Below are 18,262 nucleotides of genomic sequence, written 5' to 3'. Positions count from 1 at the left end.
CCAAACCTTCAGGCTCTGTAAAAATTCCCTCTCAAAAAAATAACATTAAACTGCAAAGAGCAGATCTAAAGAAGCAATTCCCCAGAGGGAATTCGGGAGGAGAGGGAAGCAGCTGGAAAATAATGCCATGTGTTTAACAAGCAAAACCAAAGGGGAAAAAGTCGGGACAGGCAGGGATTGCTCTCGTTAGCTCTCCCAAGCTCTGCCAGGGAATAATCATTTTATCAGAGCGACCACAGGGCTGGAGTCACACCTGTCACAACAGCCAGCATCCCTGGGCTCTCAGGAGCCTGAGGCTGCCCCATGGAAATTCCTCTGGAATGAGAACACACGATCCCGCCGGGGGCAGTCGGGATTGCTTTGTTTGGATTGGGATGATAATGTCCACACAGGCACCCGCTCAGGCGGATTGTTTGGATAATTTTTGGGCACTGGAAAGGGCAAACCAATCCAGGAGCCACTGGAGACAGTGGAAAAATTCCAGTTCCCTGCAGCGGGCACTGGATCCTGCCCACACCGCAGCAATGAGTGACGGGGAATCGGGGATAAATAGTTATCCCACAGAAAAGACAGATTTGCCCCCAACACTGGAATATCCTGGCAATAATCGACATTGAATTTGTCCTGCCTGGAAATCTCCAAGGTGGAAACAGGGAGCAAAAATCACCCTGAAACATTTTATTTCTGGGAAAAGCAGGACAAAGAGCAATTCTTTGATGTCATCTCCGTGGATTTCTGTCCGGTATTTTCAATCCACATCCTCACTGGCACAAGCTCCATCAAAGTCCTCAACTCCCTTCTTCCAAGGGAGACCCTGCTGATGGAAAGGAACTCGTTCCATGCCAGCACCCACCCAAAATAAATAAATAATGACATTATGGGCAACAATAAATCCCTTGGGAGACTCCCAGCTCCCTGCAGCTGTTTTTTGAAGGAAGTTTAGGAACCATGACCAATAGCCAGGAAACCCAAGCTGATTCCATTGGCGTTTTCCCTTCACACCACGTTAATTCCCACACACATGGCTGGGCTGCCCTGGATTTTGGCAAATTGGGGATTGCAGGGACACCTGGAAAAGATAAAAAGGATGGTGGGAGGTCCCCCAAAAATCTATGATGATGAGCCCTGCGTGTTTATCCAAGCAGGAATAATCCTGCCCTGAAAAATATGTACCAAGCAGGACCAGAGGCCTTAAAAGTATTCTTGTTATTCCCATTAAACATCAGGAAAAAGGGACACAGACGGACTCATAAAACACAGGCATTGTTCCTCAGAGAAGCTTTTAAATCCCAGGGAATTGAGACCAGAATTCCCAGACCTACACAAGGTCTTTACTCCCAAACTCCCTTCCAGAGTCGCTCCCTCACTCCACATGCATGAAACCCATTTTTCCAGCTGCTGGGAGACACAGACACAGGAAAAGCCCTCGAGGGGGTGTGGTGGGGTGGCCAGCAGAGCTTTCCAATTTTCCGGCTGCTGGGGAGATTCCTGACTTTATAGCACCTGCATTGTACACACTGTGTGTGTGGCTGGAAATGCACAGCGCATACAATGTGGATTCTGTACAAGTCGCTCACGGCACGGCGGGGGCTGGGCTGGAGGCAGGGAGCACATCCATCCATGTGTCCATGTATCCATGCATCCATCCATCCATCCATCCATCCATCCATCCATCCATCCATCCATGTTTTCGTGTATCCATATATCCATCCATCCATCCATCCATCCATCCATCCATCCATCACTCCATCTATCCATGTATTCATGTATCTGTGCATCCATGCATCTGTCTATGCATCTGTCCATCCATCCATCTATCCATTCATCTGTCCATCATCCATCCATCCATCCATCCATCCATCCATCCATCCATCCATCATCCATCCTTCATCCATCCATCCATCCATCCATCCATCCATCCATCCATCCATCCATCATCCATCCTTCATCCATCCATCATCCATCCATCCATCCATCCATCCATCCATCCATCCATCCATCCATCCATCATCCATCCATCCATCCATCCATCCATCCATCCATCATCCATCCTTCATCCATCCATCATCCATCCATCCATCCATCCATCATCCATCCATCCATCCATCCATCCATCCATCCATCCATCCATCATCCATCCTTCATCCATCCATCCATCCATCATCCATCCATCCATCCATCCATCCATCCATCCATCCATCATCCATCCATCCATCCATCCATCCATCCATGCACATGTTGGTATTTTTAGGGATAACTGTTCTCCCCTGGGTATTTTATTGTTGCTTGGGATCTCCAAGTTGGCGCGGGATTAGCAAGAATGGGAATTGTGTCTCTTCTGAAGCTCAGGACAGGCAAGAGAGGAACAGATTCCCATCAAGTATATCCAAATCTCCAAAAAAATCCATCCTTCAGACTTAGAGCTTCACTGTAGTGGGAATATCCAATATTCCATGGGCAGCCTTCCAACATGGCAGCTCCTCAGTGGATATAAACTGAAAGAGCACCAAAAGCATTCAATCCATGTAAACCTTGGATGATTTTCCAGAGCCTGGAATGGGTGGATGACAGGGAGGAGGAAAGAGCTGGAGCCTGTCACCCTCCCTGAGCCCTCACTTCCCTCTCTCCAAGTTCCCAGTGCGACAGGTCAAGGATTTTCTTCCCAGTGCCAGCAGCACAGGGAATTGTGGAACGGGGTGAATTCCTTATAAATGTGGCTTTGTGGGAGCGCTGGGCCTGAGTGAGGCTCTGTGTTTAATTATTTATGCTTTCTTATATTACCTCGGCATTCCCAGCTCCCAGCCTGGATAAGGGCCCCGTTGTCCCTGGGTTTGGGACGCAGCCGTCCCTGCTCCACACCCCGTGGTCAGGAAAACCTTTAAGCACCCTAATGAGACTTAAGTGCATGCTGAAGGTTAAGCCTGGGCTTATCCCCGAGCCCCAGCGAGCTTAGACTGGGAACAGCCTCTTCACAGTCCCCGCTGATAAATGTCACCTTTATTTATTTTTTAATAATTTTTTTCTCCACCTGAAAGGAGTCATTCTTCCCAAATTTGTGGAAGCTACTGTGGATTGGATCCTGCTTTTTAAGGGAAGCCAGTAGGGGACTCGGTTGTACAAATAACTGGACCCTAAAGAAAAATAAATACAAGGTTGCATTTGGATATTGGGGATTTTTTTTTCCACGTTTCATAGGGAAAAGATGATGGCCTGGGGGTAGCTGTGTTGAAATCAGGATGGTTCCTTTGGGAATGAGCCTTTGGCTGGATATTTTGGAAGCACAATCCTAAATTTTAGCATTTCTCTGCTTCATGCAGCAGCTCTCTCGTATTTAACAGAGCTTCCAATCCATCCAGGGATTTTCTGGGAGAAACTGTCGGAGCCTGACTCCTGCTGTACCTTTCCTTGATGTGAAGGAAGGGAGGAAATATCTTGGAGAAGGTGTGCTGCATAAAACCATTGGAATCATGGAATAGTTTGGGTTGGATGGGGTCATGAGGATCATCCCATTCCACCTTCTACCATGGCAGGGACACCTCCACTGTCCCAGGGTGCTCCAGCCTGGCCTTGGGCACTGCCAGGGATCCAGGGGCAGCCCCAGCTCCTCTGAGAATTCCATCCCAGCCAGGAATTCCCAATTCCCAATCTCCCATCCATCCCTGCCCTCTGGCAGTGGGAGCCATTCCCTGTGTCCTGTCCCTCCATCCTTGTCCCCAGTCCCTCTCCAGCTCTCCTGGAGCCCCTCCAGGCCCTGACAGGGGCTCTGAGCTCTCCCTGGAGCTTCTCCTCTCCTGGGGAACATTCCCAGCTCTCCAGCCTGGCTCCAGAGCAGAGCCATGGGATCACCCACGGGATGAGTTGGCCAAAGCCAGTTTCAGCCTTTCAGGTTCCAGCACTCTGAGGCCTCAGAGAGTATCGAGTCCAACCATTCCCAGCACTGCCAATGCCACCCCTGACCATGTCCACAAGTGCCACATCCACAGAGATTTAAATCCCTTCAGGGATGGGGACTCCCCCCTGCCCTGGGCAGTCCCAATGTGTAACAGCCCCTTTGGGGGAAGGAAATTTCCAAATTTCCAACCCAAACCTCCCCTGGCCCAGCCTGAGGCCGCTCCCTCTCCTCCTGTCCCTGTTCCCTGGAGCAGAGCCTGACCCCCCAGCTGTGCCCTCCTGTCAGGAGCTGTGCAGAGCCACAAGGTCCCTCCTGAGCCTCCTTCTCTCCAGGCTGAGCCCCTTTCCAACTCCCTCAGGAATTCTCCAGACCCTTCCCAACTCCTTTTCGTTCCCTGGACGCGCTCCAGCCCCTCAATGTCTTTGTAGTGAGCCCCCCAAACTGAACCAGTTCAGTTCTCAGATGTGAAAGCTCAGCCTCAATCCTGCCTGAATAATTAAAAGCTCCTCCTCCCACCTTCCCCTAACCCACTCCACCTGGAATTTTGGTGCCGGAGCCCTCGGTGCCCACTGACCTCGTGTCCCCTGTGTTCTCTTGCAGGACTCCCTGCTGTGTTTGTCACAGTGTGGGCCAGCGTCAGAGCCACTCTGGCCGACACAGAGTAAGTCCCACTGGGTTTCCTTCTTTCCCTCTTACGTTCAGAGTTTTGTGGATTTATGGGTGAATTCAAAAGGAAAAAGAACCAGGCAAAGCTGGAATTCTACTCTGACATCATTAACTTTTGGAGGAGGTTGGTGGACGGAAGGGAAGGATGATTTTTCCTTGCGCTTTGCAGGATCCAATAAATGGGAATGCCTGCAGTTGTTATCCCTGGGAATAAGGGGGCCGTGTCACAGCTGGGCAGGGACAAGACAGGGATCCTTAAAATCCTGCATGAGCAGGAATGAATTTGGGACACAGCAGCTGCAGCACAGTCAGGGAGGTTTGGTCATGGTGGGGTGGTAGAACTGTAACTCCTCCATGGATTTTACAATCCCAGGATGGTTTGGGTTGGAAGGGACCTTAAAGCTCATCCCATTCCACCCCTGCCATGGGCAGGAACTCCTTCCACTGTCCCAGGCTGCTCCAAGCCCTGTCCAACCTGGCCTTTCCCCCAGAACTCACAGGCTTGACCACACAGGCGTTTCCATGATCCCAGGATCCTCCCTCTGAGGGTCCCTGGGCATTCCCAAATGGCTCTGCCTGGGAAGGCACTGCTTTCCAAAGGAGACTTCAGCTCCAGGCTTGGGCGGGTGGACCAGCAGAGCTGCTGAAGGGTGACACATCTGTGACACCAGCTCATCCTCCAGGGATGCTCTGGGTTCCAGGGAGCTCTGGTGGTTTCCAGCCTCGCCTTCCCTGAGGAGCTGGCCTGGGAAAACTGCCAGTGCCATGTGGGGGTTACCTGGATCAGATAAGGAAAAGCTGTGGCATTCCTGCCTCCAGGGATGGAGAGAATTCCAACAGAATAATTAACACTGAGTCAGCTTTTCCAGTGGCTGCTGGAAACTCCTGGGAGCAAATGGAGCCCATCCCTCCTTGGCAGATAGAGGATTGCATCCCAACATCCCAACATCCCAATATCCCGACATCCCAACATCCCAACATCCCAACATCCCAACATCCCAACATCCACATCACCAACTGGCCCTCCCAGTCCTCACTGGGAATAAGGACTGAAGGTGGATGGAGATTAAAGATTTTGGGGGATTTTGGTTGACGGAAACCTTCAGGAAGTGAATGTGGAACCCCAGCATTGTCCCCATCACCACCTGTCCCCATGGGAAGTTGTGCAGGTTTATTCCAAGGGGGAATCATGGAATGGTTGGGTTGGAAAAGACATTTAAAAGTCACCTAATCCAACCCCCTGCCATGAGCAGGGACACTTCCAGGACTGAAGAGGCCTACAGGGAAACTGAGGAGGGATTATTCTTCAGGAACTGGAGGGACAGGACACAGGGAATGGCTTCCCACTGCCAGAGGTCAAGGATAAATGGGATATTGGGATATTGGGAACAATTCTTTCCTGTGAGGGTGGGGAAGCCCTGGCACAGGTCACCCAGAGAAGCTGTGGCTGCCTCATCTTTGGACATGTCCAAGGCCAGGTTGGACAGGGCTTGGAGCAACCTCTCTCCCATGGCAGGGATTTAGAATTAAATCATCTTTAAGGTCCCTTCCAACCTAACCCATTCCAGGATTCTGTGATCCCACATCAGTTCAGCCTCTCCTGTGTTCATAAAACCTGGATTTCTTTTAATGGAGGAATTTTTTTTCTGGTGAGGAAGTGAAGAAGTGGAAAAAGATCCATTCCTGCCCTGAAGGGATGAATCTGGATGGGTGTGGAAAGAACTGGAAAGAACTTCACCCTCTGGAGAGCAGAACCATCCCAACCATGGGAATATTCTCATTTTTCAGTACCATTACAGCAGGAAAAGGGATATCCCCAAGCCTCACTGAGTGCAGGCAGGGTTAGAGCAAGGTTTTGGAGGAACTCATCCTTCCAAGGGGATTTTTCCAACGGAACTCTGGAGTCCCTTGCTCTTCCAGTGCTTTCCTGACAGGATGTCCATCTCTCCTCAGGTGTTGGGACTTGAGTGCTGGCAATTTAAAGTGGATTATTCAGGTGCCCATCCTGGCAGCTATCGTGGTGAGTATGGGATGGGTGAGGGGCTGGGAGGCCTTTGGGTCCTTGGGAAGAGCTGATCCAGGGTTTCCTACTCCTGTTATCAAAAATCCTGCCCTATAATAGTCCCTACATGTCCACTTTGAGGGGTTTTTGTCCTGCCTGGAATTTTGCAAGCTGAATATGGCAGAAGGGTTTGTGAGTGACTTCAAGGAGAGAAAAACCCCACATTTTCAGGGCTAAGACCCTAAAATCATAAATTAAACCAAGATTCAAGGCAATATTTCCAACCCAGATGATCCTGGAAACTCTCAGGGATCATAACACATTCTTACCAGGCATCTCCAGTGGGAAGAGATGGAATTTGGGGTCTGTGCCTGGACCAAAGCTTTTTCCAGTCACATTTCTGGGTCATCCCATCATTTCTGAGCTGGTAAAACTTGAGAAGCCTGAGGTGAGAAGGGAAATTAAACCAGCCCAGCTTTGATTGGATCTTTATTCACTGAGGGTGGATTATTCCAACCCCCACCCAGGAGCCAGAGGGGAAAGGAAGGATCCAAGTGACATTATCCCATCATCCCAGAGGAGCTCTCCACAGCTGGAGAGGGTGTTATAAGATTTAATTATCTGCACCAGGTGAATTCAATTATGTCCTAATTAATGAATTCATTAATTACCCTCTTCCCCCTACCCTCTTTAATTGGGGTTCTCCATTGCTCAGTCTCCTGGTGAAATCCATGTCAAAGAGCTCATGCCCTACCCCAAATCCCACCTCCCTTTCCGCTCATCCACGAGTGGAGCCAACAGGAATCTCTCCATGGTCCAGAGGGTTTGGAATCAGGCTCTTCCCCCTGCCTCCTAAATCAGGAGGCCTTGGAAGATGCTCAGTGTGGGTGAGAAGAGCACCAGACACACAAAGAGCAGGAAATTTTCCGAGGTGGATGTGCTCATCTATGCCATTAGGTGAGATTTTTGGGGTTTGGGGTGGGGCTGGATTTCATCCCTTCGGTGGAAATTCTCCACCTGGCTCCAGCAATTCCTTGGAAGAAACGAGACCACATCTTTGGAAATGAACAAGAGGCTGGAGAAGAAAGTCCAGATAGTTCAATTACATTAATTCCAGCGACTCCATCACATTTCATTTAAAGGCCAATTAGCAGAGGAGAAAGAGCCCAATTGAGGCTCATCCTTGGAAAAATAAGGTTTCTCCAGGAGGCTGTGCCTGTGCCCTGGCAATTTGCAAATCCAGCTGTTTATTATGCAAAAATATTCCATGGGTTGTGTCTGTTTAATTTCTGTGGGTTCGTATTGTTCACTTGGCTGCTTCTGCCATTCCCACGTTGCTGGACTAAGTCCTGCATTTTCTGGATGAGATTTTGGAGGCTGAGGGGTTTAAAATCTCTCCACTTTCTGCTAATTTGCATGTAATTCTTTTGTCTGGATTTCTTTTCAAATTTAGCACATTTGGGGAAATCAGAGGAGTTTCCCTCTTGGGTTTGATAATGTTGGACATAATTAATTTTGCCGACAAATGCAGAACAAAATCCCACTTTGGAGCCTTTAAAGCTGGAAAAACACCTAGAAAGGCATAAATTCTGCTTGCTTTTTCCCTTTCAGATGGTTTCCAAGGAATTAAATGCCCCCAGGCTCTGTCCTTCCCTGCCCGTCAGTCTGTCCGTTCCTCCTTTATAATTCCTGTGCCAATCAGGAAATTTCAGCCAAATGGAACTCAGGGAATGGGGTTGCAGGCATGTAAAATTCCCACAAACCTCATGAAAACAGGGAAATGGTTGTGGGAGAGAATTTTCATTCATATCCCAGTGGCGGAAAGGGTGTGGCACGACCTGCCCTGCTTTTTTTATGGAGAACAGTTCCAAACGAGCTCACACCTCTTCAAAGGAAGAGGAGTCCAACCACAGCAGACAAAGCCATGGCAAACCAGCCCCTGCTTGCTCAGCAGCTCAGGGAATTCCTGGTTTTCCCAGGGAGGATAACTGACCATGGGAACGACTCTCCAATGGTTGTGGTGGGATCTCTGTTATGGAAATGCTGGAATATGGACCTGCTCTGGCTCCAGCCAAAATGAATCCAAGGAGGTCTCCTTGGTAATCCAGCTTGAGGTTCACGATGGTCTCTCCCTAAAACTCCAAGCTGGTGTGTGATGTGGTAATTCTGTGTCTCACAATGCTGGAGGCTCCAGAGCAATCCGTAGGCATTATCCAACAACATGGATCTGCTCATTGAGGTTACGGGATGGTCCTGCCTGTACCCTCTCCATAATCCCATGGAAGGGTTTGGCTGGGCCAGCAGCTGGTGGAATCCAGGGAAACCAGCTCTGAAGAGCCCTACAAAGATGGGAATCTCCCCAGTGCCAACCCATCTTTCCTCTCCGTGAGTTGTTGCCAATAAATTTTTCTCAGTGCATTCCTCTAGGACAAGACTGGAATCACAGAGTCACAAAGGTTGGAAATGTTCTCCCAGGTCAAGTCCAACCATTCCCCAGCACCACCATGGTCACCACTAACCCTTGTCCCCAGGTGCCACATGCACATGGGATTCCACCACTTCCTGGGATGGGGATTCCACCTCTTCCCGGCATGGGGATTCCACCTCTTCCTGGGGCAGCCTGTTCCAAGGCACCACTGGAATTATCTTGAGCATCTGGCCACGAGTTGTGTTCACGGATGTGTCTCCCTGAAAGGCAGTAGATGATATTCCTTGACTGTCCTCGCCTGTTCCATTCTAAAGACTTCCCAGAGGAATCTCGGCAGTGGGAATATGAGAGAAATCCAACAGTTTCATTGCCCTTCTTCATTCTTGAGCTGTCATCTCCAGTTACCTCCACTCTGTGTCTTTCACCATGGTGCCTTGGGCTTGTTCCTCTTTCCTTTTGCACACGGAAATGTGGGATGACATCCTAAGAGTGCTCCTGGTATCCCGAGGGGATCTCAATCCCAGCTGGGCTGTAAAGACAAATAAAACCTCATTTTGGCCTCCTCCAGGAGCCTGCTGGGGGATGTTTCCATGTTAGATGCCCACACCTTGTGAGCCATTCCATATTCTCCCTGAAGGTTAAAAACCTTGGGATCATTCCTGGAACACTCATCCCTTCCACAGGAGGAGCTTCCTCCCCAATCCCAGCCCCTGCCTCACCTGGGGGAAACACCAACCAAACAACTCCACCCTTTTCATCAATTTTTTTAACAGCTCTCATTTCTTTGTTGTTTGTTTTCTTTCCCCTGCAGGTAAATTTTATTCTCTTTATCAATATTATCAGAGTCCTCGCAACCAAGCTCCGAGAGACGAATGCAGGGAGGTGCGACTCGAGACAACAGTACAGGTGAGTGTCACCTGCCCTGTCCCCTTTCTGGGATGGGACAAAGTCCTTGGCTGTGGAGAAAGCCCAGGGTGACACTGGTGTCACCTAAAATAAGTCCAAAAGTTTGTTGTCTTCCAAGTGTGGCAATACAGAATGAACCAGAGCAATTTAAAACTCTCCTAAACCTTTCAAATCCAGCCTGCTGGAGGTCAGGGAGGAATTCCAGCTCTTCAGCCAGTTTCTGAACCCAAAGTGCAAAAATAAAACATTGTTTGTGCTGTTGAAGACTGTAAAACTTGTATCAGTTTATTTGCTTATTTTTATTCCCCTCTTGTGCTTTGTTAAGCTTGGCCTATTGGTTAAACCTGCCCTTGAGCGGGTGTTTTCAGTGCCTTGGCTGAACTGAAAAAAAGATTCCAAGTTCGTTTCGTTTTTTGTTTGGTTTGCCTTTGTTCTGCCAGCTCGTCTCCCTTGATAATTCGGGTTATTTGTAGCATGGTCAAACATTGGACGGAAAATTCAGATTGCTGGGACACCACGGCTGCTTGAGAGCTCCCAGGGCTTCTCAGGATCTCCTGGACTGCCCAAGAGGACACTTGGGAAGGGGGAGAGCGGAACGGTTTGGGATGTAAACCATGAGCTCATCGCTCCCACCACCCTCTCCAAACACACATTTGAGGCAGGAGGGGGATTTGGCAGGAAAACACCTCCCAGTTCTCCTCGCTGCCCTGTCAGGGCTCTGATTTATCCATTTATTTACTTCTCCCCGGCCGAAGCTTTGCCATTAATTATGGTTTGGATGGGGCCTGCTCCTTTTAAAGTGTTAAATTCCCCAAAGGGTGGTTTGCAGGACAGAGGCGGTGCTGGCCCTTTCTGGGAGCCGTTCCTGCCCTTCCCCATCCCGGCTGCACTCGGGCACTTGCTGGAACTCTTGGCACGAGCTCTAATCCCTCAATTAATGGCACTTCCAGGCAAAGCTGATTCCCTCTGGACCCAGCCCAGCCAAATTCTCAAGGTTGTGGGGTTGTGGTGCCTCCGTGGAGTCCCCAGCACCGATCCTGTGCTGAGGAGGAGCTGCTGCCTGGAAAAAGGAGCTTTTCCAAGGGATGCTGAAGCCCAAGGCACCTCCTAGGAGTGTCCACGCTGCTCTGTCCTCCTCCCCTGGATTTCTGGAGTAATTCTACTCCTAACTCACCTCCCTCTGCTCCAGATTTGCTGAATTTGAAGGCAACCCCGACAAGGGAAGAGATGAGAATCTTGACTCTGTGTTTCAGAAGGCTGATTTATTATTTTATTATATATATTATATTAAAAGAAAATGAAAACTATACTAAAAGAACAGAGGAAAGGAAAGGAAAGGAAAGGAAAGGAAAGGAAAGGAAAGGAAAGGAAAGGAAAGGAAAGGAAAGGAAAGGAAAGGAAAGGAAAGGAAAGGAAAGGAAAGGAAAGGAAAGGAAAGGAAAGGAAAGGAAAGGAAAGATAAAATCTTGTGACTGCTCACAGCCTTGACACAGGTGGCTGTCATTGGTCATCAAGTAAAAGCAATTGAAATGCTGAGTAAACAATTCTCCAAATCACATTCCAAAGCAGCAAAACATGGGGAAGCCAAAGCTTTTCAGCTTCTCAAGAGAAAAGATCCTAACAAAAGGATTTTTCATAAAATATGTCCGTGACACAGATCTGCTCTTTGCACAGGAGTCACTGAGCCAGAGTGGATTTTCCTGCCTTGCCTCAATGGAGTGGTTGAGGTTGGAAAAGAGCTCTGGGAGTCAATTCTGCACCTCCTGCCCAACAGTGGCAGCCACTGTGGGTCGTGTAGGACCATGGGAAGATGGAGAACCATTAGGGATAAGGGGATTCATTGGATCTGGTGGATTTTAGTTGGAGCCTGAGGGCTGGAATTGCAGCACAAATTCCTTTCCTCCCTTTCCACCTCCCCCCATGATCCTGACCCAAGCCTGGAGTTGGTCTGAGGCTGGAAAAGCCACCTCAGTGCTGTCACCTCCAGCATCACACAGGGACAAGTTGAGGGTTGGACTGGCCCGTGCTGGAGCATGAACCAACAGCCTGGAATTCCATGTGGAATTCCACAGCACCTGTGTAGACATCCCATATCCGAGGGGACGAGGAGAAAACCATGAGCAACTTGTGCCTAGTGACAAACCTGGCTGGGCTGGTGATGCTGGGGAGGTTTATCCATGCACTAATTCCTTTTCTTTTTTCCCCTTTTCTTTTTCCCCTTTTCTTTTTCCCCTTTTCTTTTTTCCCTTTTCTTTCCCTTTATTTCCCCCTTTATTTCCCCCTTCCTTTCCCTCTTTCCTTTCCCTCTTTCCTTTCCCCCTTTCCTTTCCCTCTTTCCTTTCATTTTCCCCTTTTTTCCCCTTCTTTCTCCCCTTTTTCCCCCCCTTTTTCCCCCCTTTTTTTCCCTTTCCTCCCCTTTTTTTTCCCTTTTTTTTTTCCCTGCAGGAAGCTGCTGAAATCTACCCTCGTCCTTATGCCTCTGTTTGGCGTTCACTATATTGTTTTCATGGCTATGCCATACACAGACGTGTCAGGGATTCTTTGGCAAGTTCAAATGCACTATGAAATGCTGTTCAACTCTTTCCAGGTACTGGAACTCTGGGGAAAAAAATGGGAATTTCAGCGGGGAGAGGAGGGAAATGTGGGTGCAAGGCTGCCTTTGGAAGCAGGGCTGGGTTTACAGTATGCTAGAATGAATTCATGAGAGGATTTGAAAATATTTAAGCCTCAAATCTGTTTTCTGCTTGCAAAAGACAACAAGAAAATGGGAAATTTGTCCAGCAAAAAATGTTCTTCCCAATTCTTCCTAATGCACGCCATGATCCCGTTGGCCTCTTGTCCCCCAGGACACTCTGCTGGCTCCTGGTCCACCAGGAGCTCCATCCACAGGGAATTTTCTCTGTTTCCCTCTCCTGCCCCACTGAACAACCCCACATTTCTCACACACAGAAGGTTTTGAATGTCCCCAATCCCAGAGAGGCCTGGGGGTGCTGGGCAGAAAAGAGACCCAAATTTCCCTAAATTCCCATTAATCTGTTGTTTCTTCCACCTTCCAGGGATTTTTTGTTGCCATCATATACTGTTTTTGCAATGGAGAGGTGAGTCGTGAACATCTTTATCCCCTCCCTCCTTGGGTTAATTCCACACCCAGGTGGATGCACATCAGCACATCCTCATTTTTCTACAACAAACATCTTTATTTTGCAGTCCAAAGTCTCTCAGTCCACATAAAAAATTCAAATCTTCATTTTTTTTTTTTCTGGTGGAAAACCCCCAGGTCAGCATGGCACCAATAAATGAGCTACTGGAAGCAGCTAATGGAGAAAAAATGTGGAATTTTTAATTTCCTAGCACAATTGCTGCTTAGTGCTGCTTCATTTCAAATTGGGAAGAAAACCAGATTGATAGAGTCACTGATTAACAAAAAAAAAAATCTGGATTTTTCTGGTGTCTTTGGTCTTTTTTATCTATTTCCAGAATGATATACTTTATCTTCCTCATTTCCATTAATTCCCTTTATTGCTGCTAATTAAGAAAGTGGATGGTCAGCATCTGCACCCCAGGGAGGAATTTCCATGGACTGGGATAAAATGGAATGTATGGATTTTAAAGAGAATTTATGACCTAAATTTATGTATTTTAGGGGGCATTTATAACCTGAATTTATGGACCTTAAGGGGAAATAAAACTAAAAAGTCACTGTTTGTGTTCTGCAGACAAAACAAGGATAAAATCTAAGGGGAATTGATCTCACCCTGAATTTAGCGACCTACTTTAGACCCAGTCTGAAATTCCCATTCTGGGGAAATTTCTCAGGATTCAGGTGCCTCTCAAGGTGGTTTTCCCACTGACACTTGATTTTTATGGGACATTGAGACAATTCCCTCCTGGATGTGCTGATCTCCATCCCTCAACCCTTGGGCAGAGCTATCCCACATTTTCAGCCAGATGTTTTCAGCCATTCCGGCTTCCCACTGTCCAATACTTCATTTGGAAAGGGAAGACTTCATGTGAATTTATTATTTATTTAATGTGAATTCATTATTTATTTAATGTGCATTTCTTCCAATTTTATGGAATCACAGAATCTCCTGATTTGGAAGGGACCCATAAAGACCATGAAATTCCAAGTCCCCACAAAGTTTCCCACCCATTCTATTTATGGACACCACATTTTTCTGGCATTTTCTTCTCCCACTCATGGGAGTTTTTCCCCTTTCCTTTTTTTTTTTTTTAATGTGGATTTATTATTTATTTAATATGAATTTATTATTTATTTCATGTGCATTTATTATTTCTTTAATGTGAATTTATTATTTATTTAATGCAAATTTATTCCAATTTCATGGAATCACAGAATCTCCTGATTTGGAAGGGGCCCATAAAGACCATGAAATTCCAAGTCCCCACAGAGTTTCCCACCCATTCTGTTTATGGACATCACATTTTTCTGGCATTTTTCTTCTCCCACTCATGAGGGTTTTTCCCTTCTATTTTTTTTATGTGAATTTATTATTTATTTCATATGCATTTATTACTTATTTAATGTGCATTTATTCCAATTTTATGGAATCACAGAATCTCCTGACTTGGAAGGGACCCATAAGGACCATGAAATTCCAAGTCCCCACAGAGTTTCCCACCCATTCTGTTTATGGACATCACATTTTTCTGGCATTTTTCTTCTCCCACTCATGGTTTTTGTTTTTCCTCCTTTTTTCCCCTCAGGTCCAAGCAGAAATAAAGAAGTCATGGAGCAGGTGGACTTTAGCACTTGACTTTAAAAGGAAAGCCCGGAGTGGGAGCACAACCTACAGTTATGGACCAATGGTTTCCCACACCAGCATCACAAATGTAGCCACCAGAGGGGCGCTTGCCCTCCACCTCAACACGAGACTTATTCCAGGGACCCTCAACGGCCACAGGAATTTGCCAGGTTATGTGAAAAATGGCTCCATTTCAGAGAATTCCATGCCTTCCTCCGGCCCGGAGCAGTACAACAAGGATGAGGAATACCTGAACGGCTCCGGGCTCTACGATGGAGACAGACCCACGGTCCTGGTGGAAGAGGAGAGAGAGACAGTGATGTAAAGACAGGAGGAGGAAAGGAAAAATGCAGCCAAAGGATGAAAAAAAAAATGGTTCCTGGAGAGCATTTAGTGGGAAAAGACCATCAGGCCATGCAGCGGATTCCGAGGGTTTCCATGCAGCTCCTCTGCTCTGTGGAATGAGAGATTAAGTTATTTGGGGAAACAAAAAAAAAAAAAAAAAAAAAAAAACCAAAAAGCGAACCACCAGCGTGGCCAGTGGGTGATGCCATCCGTGAATTCCGTGATCCACGTTCTCCTGCTGATAACAGAGCTCTCCAGACCTGCTGGACACTGGAGACCAGGGCTGCAAAGCCCTGCGTGGTCCTTGGATCCCTCGGGGAGCGTGGGCGGCCGAGGAGGACGGGAGCGTCCCCCAGGAAAGCAGGAGGCGTGCAGGGAGGGTGCAGGGCCATCGTCCTGGGAGGGGACAAGCCACCCCGGGGGGCAGTGCCTTGGGTTTGGTTTGTTCTCTGCCTGTGGATCTGCCTGGTGACGCACACAGGGCTGGGAAAAGCCCCTCCATCTGTCGGCCCTACCATCCGTTGTGTTGGGTACAACCATCCCCATGTTCTTCTTCCCTTGGGAATTCTCACTCCTTGGCAAAATGCTTCTCCGGGGTGGGGAGGGTTAACAGCTCATGGAGGCAGGCAGGGATTGTCCTCTCCTTTCCCTGAGTCCTGGGGCAAGGCAGGAACTGGTACAATTTTAGGGTTGGATGTGGTGATGGGCATGTGTGGCATTCCTGCTCTTCCAGAGGGGCAGGTGGAGAGGGAACCACCAAGGGCACGGAATTTGCATGTCCCAGAGAGGTGATTGTGGCTAAAATCAGCTCCCAGGGTGGATCCCTCGGCCCTGCCTTTTTGTGGGTGCTCCTGGAAAGCAGCTTCCATCCTTTCTTAAAACTCGGGATTGTTCCTCACTCTGCTCTCTGAATGTCCTGTTTGTGGAATTCTGGAATGGTTTGGGTCGGATGGAACCTTAAAGGTCACATTGTTCCACCCCCTGCCATGGCAGGGACACTTCCCACTGTCCCAGGTTGCTCCAAGCCCTGTCCAGCCTGGCCTTGGACTCTTCCAGGGATGTGGAATCTGTGGATGTGGATCCACAGTTTCTCTGAAAAATTAATCCAAACCCTTATAAGAGCAACTCAACCAGCTGCTCTTCTGAGGACTAATTAAGGTTTCATTTCCCCAGAGTCTGAAGGAAGTCAGGAAGAGCAGGTGGGATCCTGACCTTGTGTCCCCCAAACTCGGTAGCCTAAAAGGTTTTTAATTTCAGATTCAGATGTTTCTCAGATTACCTCTGACCAAAGCCCAGTGGAATCCAGGGAAAAGTCTCCTCACTCTGACATGTCCAAGGTTTGGGTTCAGACCTGGTGGGAGATGTGGTGGCTGTGAGGTCCTGACAGGAGCTGGAGCTCCTCTCCATCCTCGCAGAATCCCAGAATCCCTGAGGTTGGAAAAGCCCTCAAGTTTGAGCTGTGCCCAATCCCCATCAGAGCACCAAGTGCCACATCCAGGAATTCCTTGGACACCTCCAGGGGTGGGGGCTCCAAACCTCCCTGGGCAGCTCCTTCCAAGGCCTGAGCACCCTTTCCATGAGGAAATTCCTGCTGCTGTCCACCCCAAGCCTGCCCTGGCCCAGCCTGAGGCCGTTCCCTCTTGTCCTGAACAGAAATCTTTGACAGCCAATATTTATTCATGATGTTCTTTTCTTGTTTCACCTCATCAGAAGAAGTCAGACCTCATCATAACCATTTCCCACCAAATAAGAGTTATCAAAATAACAACTTTTCAAAAATCAAATCATTTTCCTGCTGTCTTCTTCTACCCCTCCTGATTTTCTGGCTCAAAGATATTTCTAAGTTATAATTTTACTGCTGGAACAAAGCAAAAATACCAAAAAACCCCAAGCAGTGACTCACTCTTTGCTTGTGTTTATTACTCCAGATTGAGAACATTTGACAATCCCTCAGAAATTCAAGGAATCAGCAAAAGCCATAAATTTATTTATAAACAAACATAACCCCCACTCCTAAAATGCAGATCTCACTGAAATGAATTCAACACTGGATTATTTAGGATTAACATAAAGCAAACCTCTTTTTAAATGTAGATGAAAATTACAGGCACTAGGGTTGTGCAGGGGGAAGAAATATTTTTCAAAATGCTTTGAATTGCAAATCATAGATAGATTTCTCTTTCCTGGATGTTTCTGTGCGTGAGCAGCATCCATGTAAAAATTGGGATAATGCTGACACCAAAACAGAGGGAAAACTGCCACTAAGGCCCAGCAGGATCTGTTTGTCACAGTGCACTCCCATCATTCCTGGGCTGATCCCAAACTCCTATCTGTTATCTGGAGATCCAGGGTCATCCCTCCTGGATTTTAATGAGGAAGAACCAGAGCTGGGATGTCTGGAAAGAGAGAAGAAGCCCTAATTTTGGGTTGGGATTTGCTCTGGGAGGACAAATGGAATGATCCTGTTGGAGCTTAGCCAGAGCCTTTGGATCCAGAGCAGGCTCCAGGAGTTCAGGACATTTCCCAAGGAGTTTGTCCCCACCCAAAGGTCTGAGTCCCCCTGGGATGACAGTTCCTCCCCTGTGGGATTTTCCTGTGGAAACACAGCCCCAAAGGCCACGGGAAACAGAAACCTTGGAGGGGAGGATTCATTGGTTCAGGATTCACCCACTGCCCTCCACAAATCCTGCAGGAACGACAGGGCTTGTGCCCATCCCAGTCCAGATCCAACAGGGGATTGTGGAGCAGAGGGAGCAGATGGAGCTGGAGTGTTATTGTATTTGTGGGGTGCCCCGTGGCAGGGAGGAATGATGGATCTGACTCCATGTTCTCAGAAGGCTAATTTATTATTTTATGATCTATATTATATTAAAGAATGCTATACTAAACTATACTAAAAAATAGAGAAAGGATACAGACAGAAGGCTAAAAAATAATAATGAAAACTCATGATTCTTTCCAGAGTCCCAACACAGCTTGGCCCTGATTGGCCAATGAGTCAAAAAAATTCACAAGAATCCAATGAAACAATCACCTGTGGGTAAACAATCTCCAAACACATTCCAAAGCAGCAAAACACAGGAGAAGCAAATCAAATAATTATTGTTTTCCTTTTTCTCTGAGGCTTCTCAGCTTCCCAGGAGAAAAATCCCGGGCAAAGAGATTTTCCCTAAAAACATGAATGTGACAGGGTGTGGCAAACGTGGTATGGGATTGTTGTCATGGAATCGTTGTCATGGATTCCTTTGTCATGGATC

The 18,262-nt window shown here is 47.7% G+C and overlaps 1 protein-coding gene across 1 annotated transcript in view; it reads left to right on the top strand.

Annotated features, from left to right (window-relative positions):
* Positions 1–16,896, top strand: part of PTH1R (parathyroid hormone 1 receptor) — a 95,469-nt gene extending 78,573 nt beyond the window's left edge. Inside the window, exons 8-13 of the mRNA XM_059477021.1 lie at positions 4,493–4,553; positions 6,512–6,578; positions 9,800–9,894; positions 12,340–12,481; positions 12,951–12,992; positions 14,623–16,896. Of these exons, the coding sequence (XP_059333004.1) occupies positions 4,493–4,553; positions 6,512–6,578; positions 9,800–9,894; positions 12,340–12,481; positions 12,951–12,992; positions 14,623–14,985 (770 nt within the window). The 3' untranslated portion in view covers positions 14,986–16,896. The remainder of the gene's footprint in view (positions 1–4,492; positions 4,554–6,511; positions 6,579–9,799; positions 9,895–12,339; positions 12,482–12,950; positions 12,993–14,622) is intronic.
* The last annotated feature ends 1,366 nt before the right edge of the window (positions 16,897–18,262 follow it).

Source organism: Ammospiza nelsoni, chromosome 1, assembly GCF_027579445.1.
Source record: "Ammospiza nelsoni isolate bAmmNel1 chromosome 1, bAmmNel1.pri, whole genome shotgun sequence".
NCBI classification, from domain to species: Eukaryota; Metazoa; Chordata; class Aves; order Passeriformes; family Passerellidae; genus Ammospiza; species Ammospiza nelsoni.
This window is presented reverse-complemented; position numbering and strand designations above follow the sequence as displayed.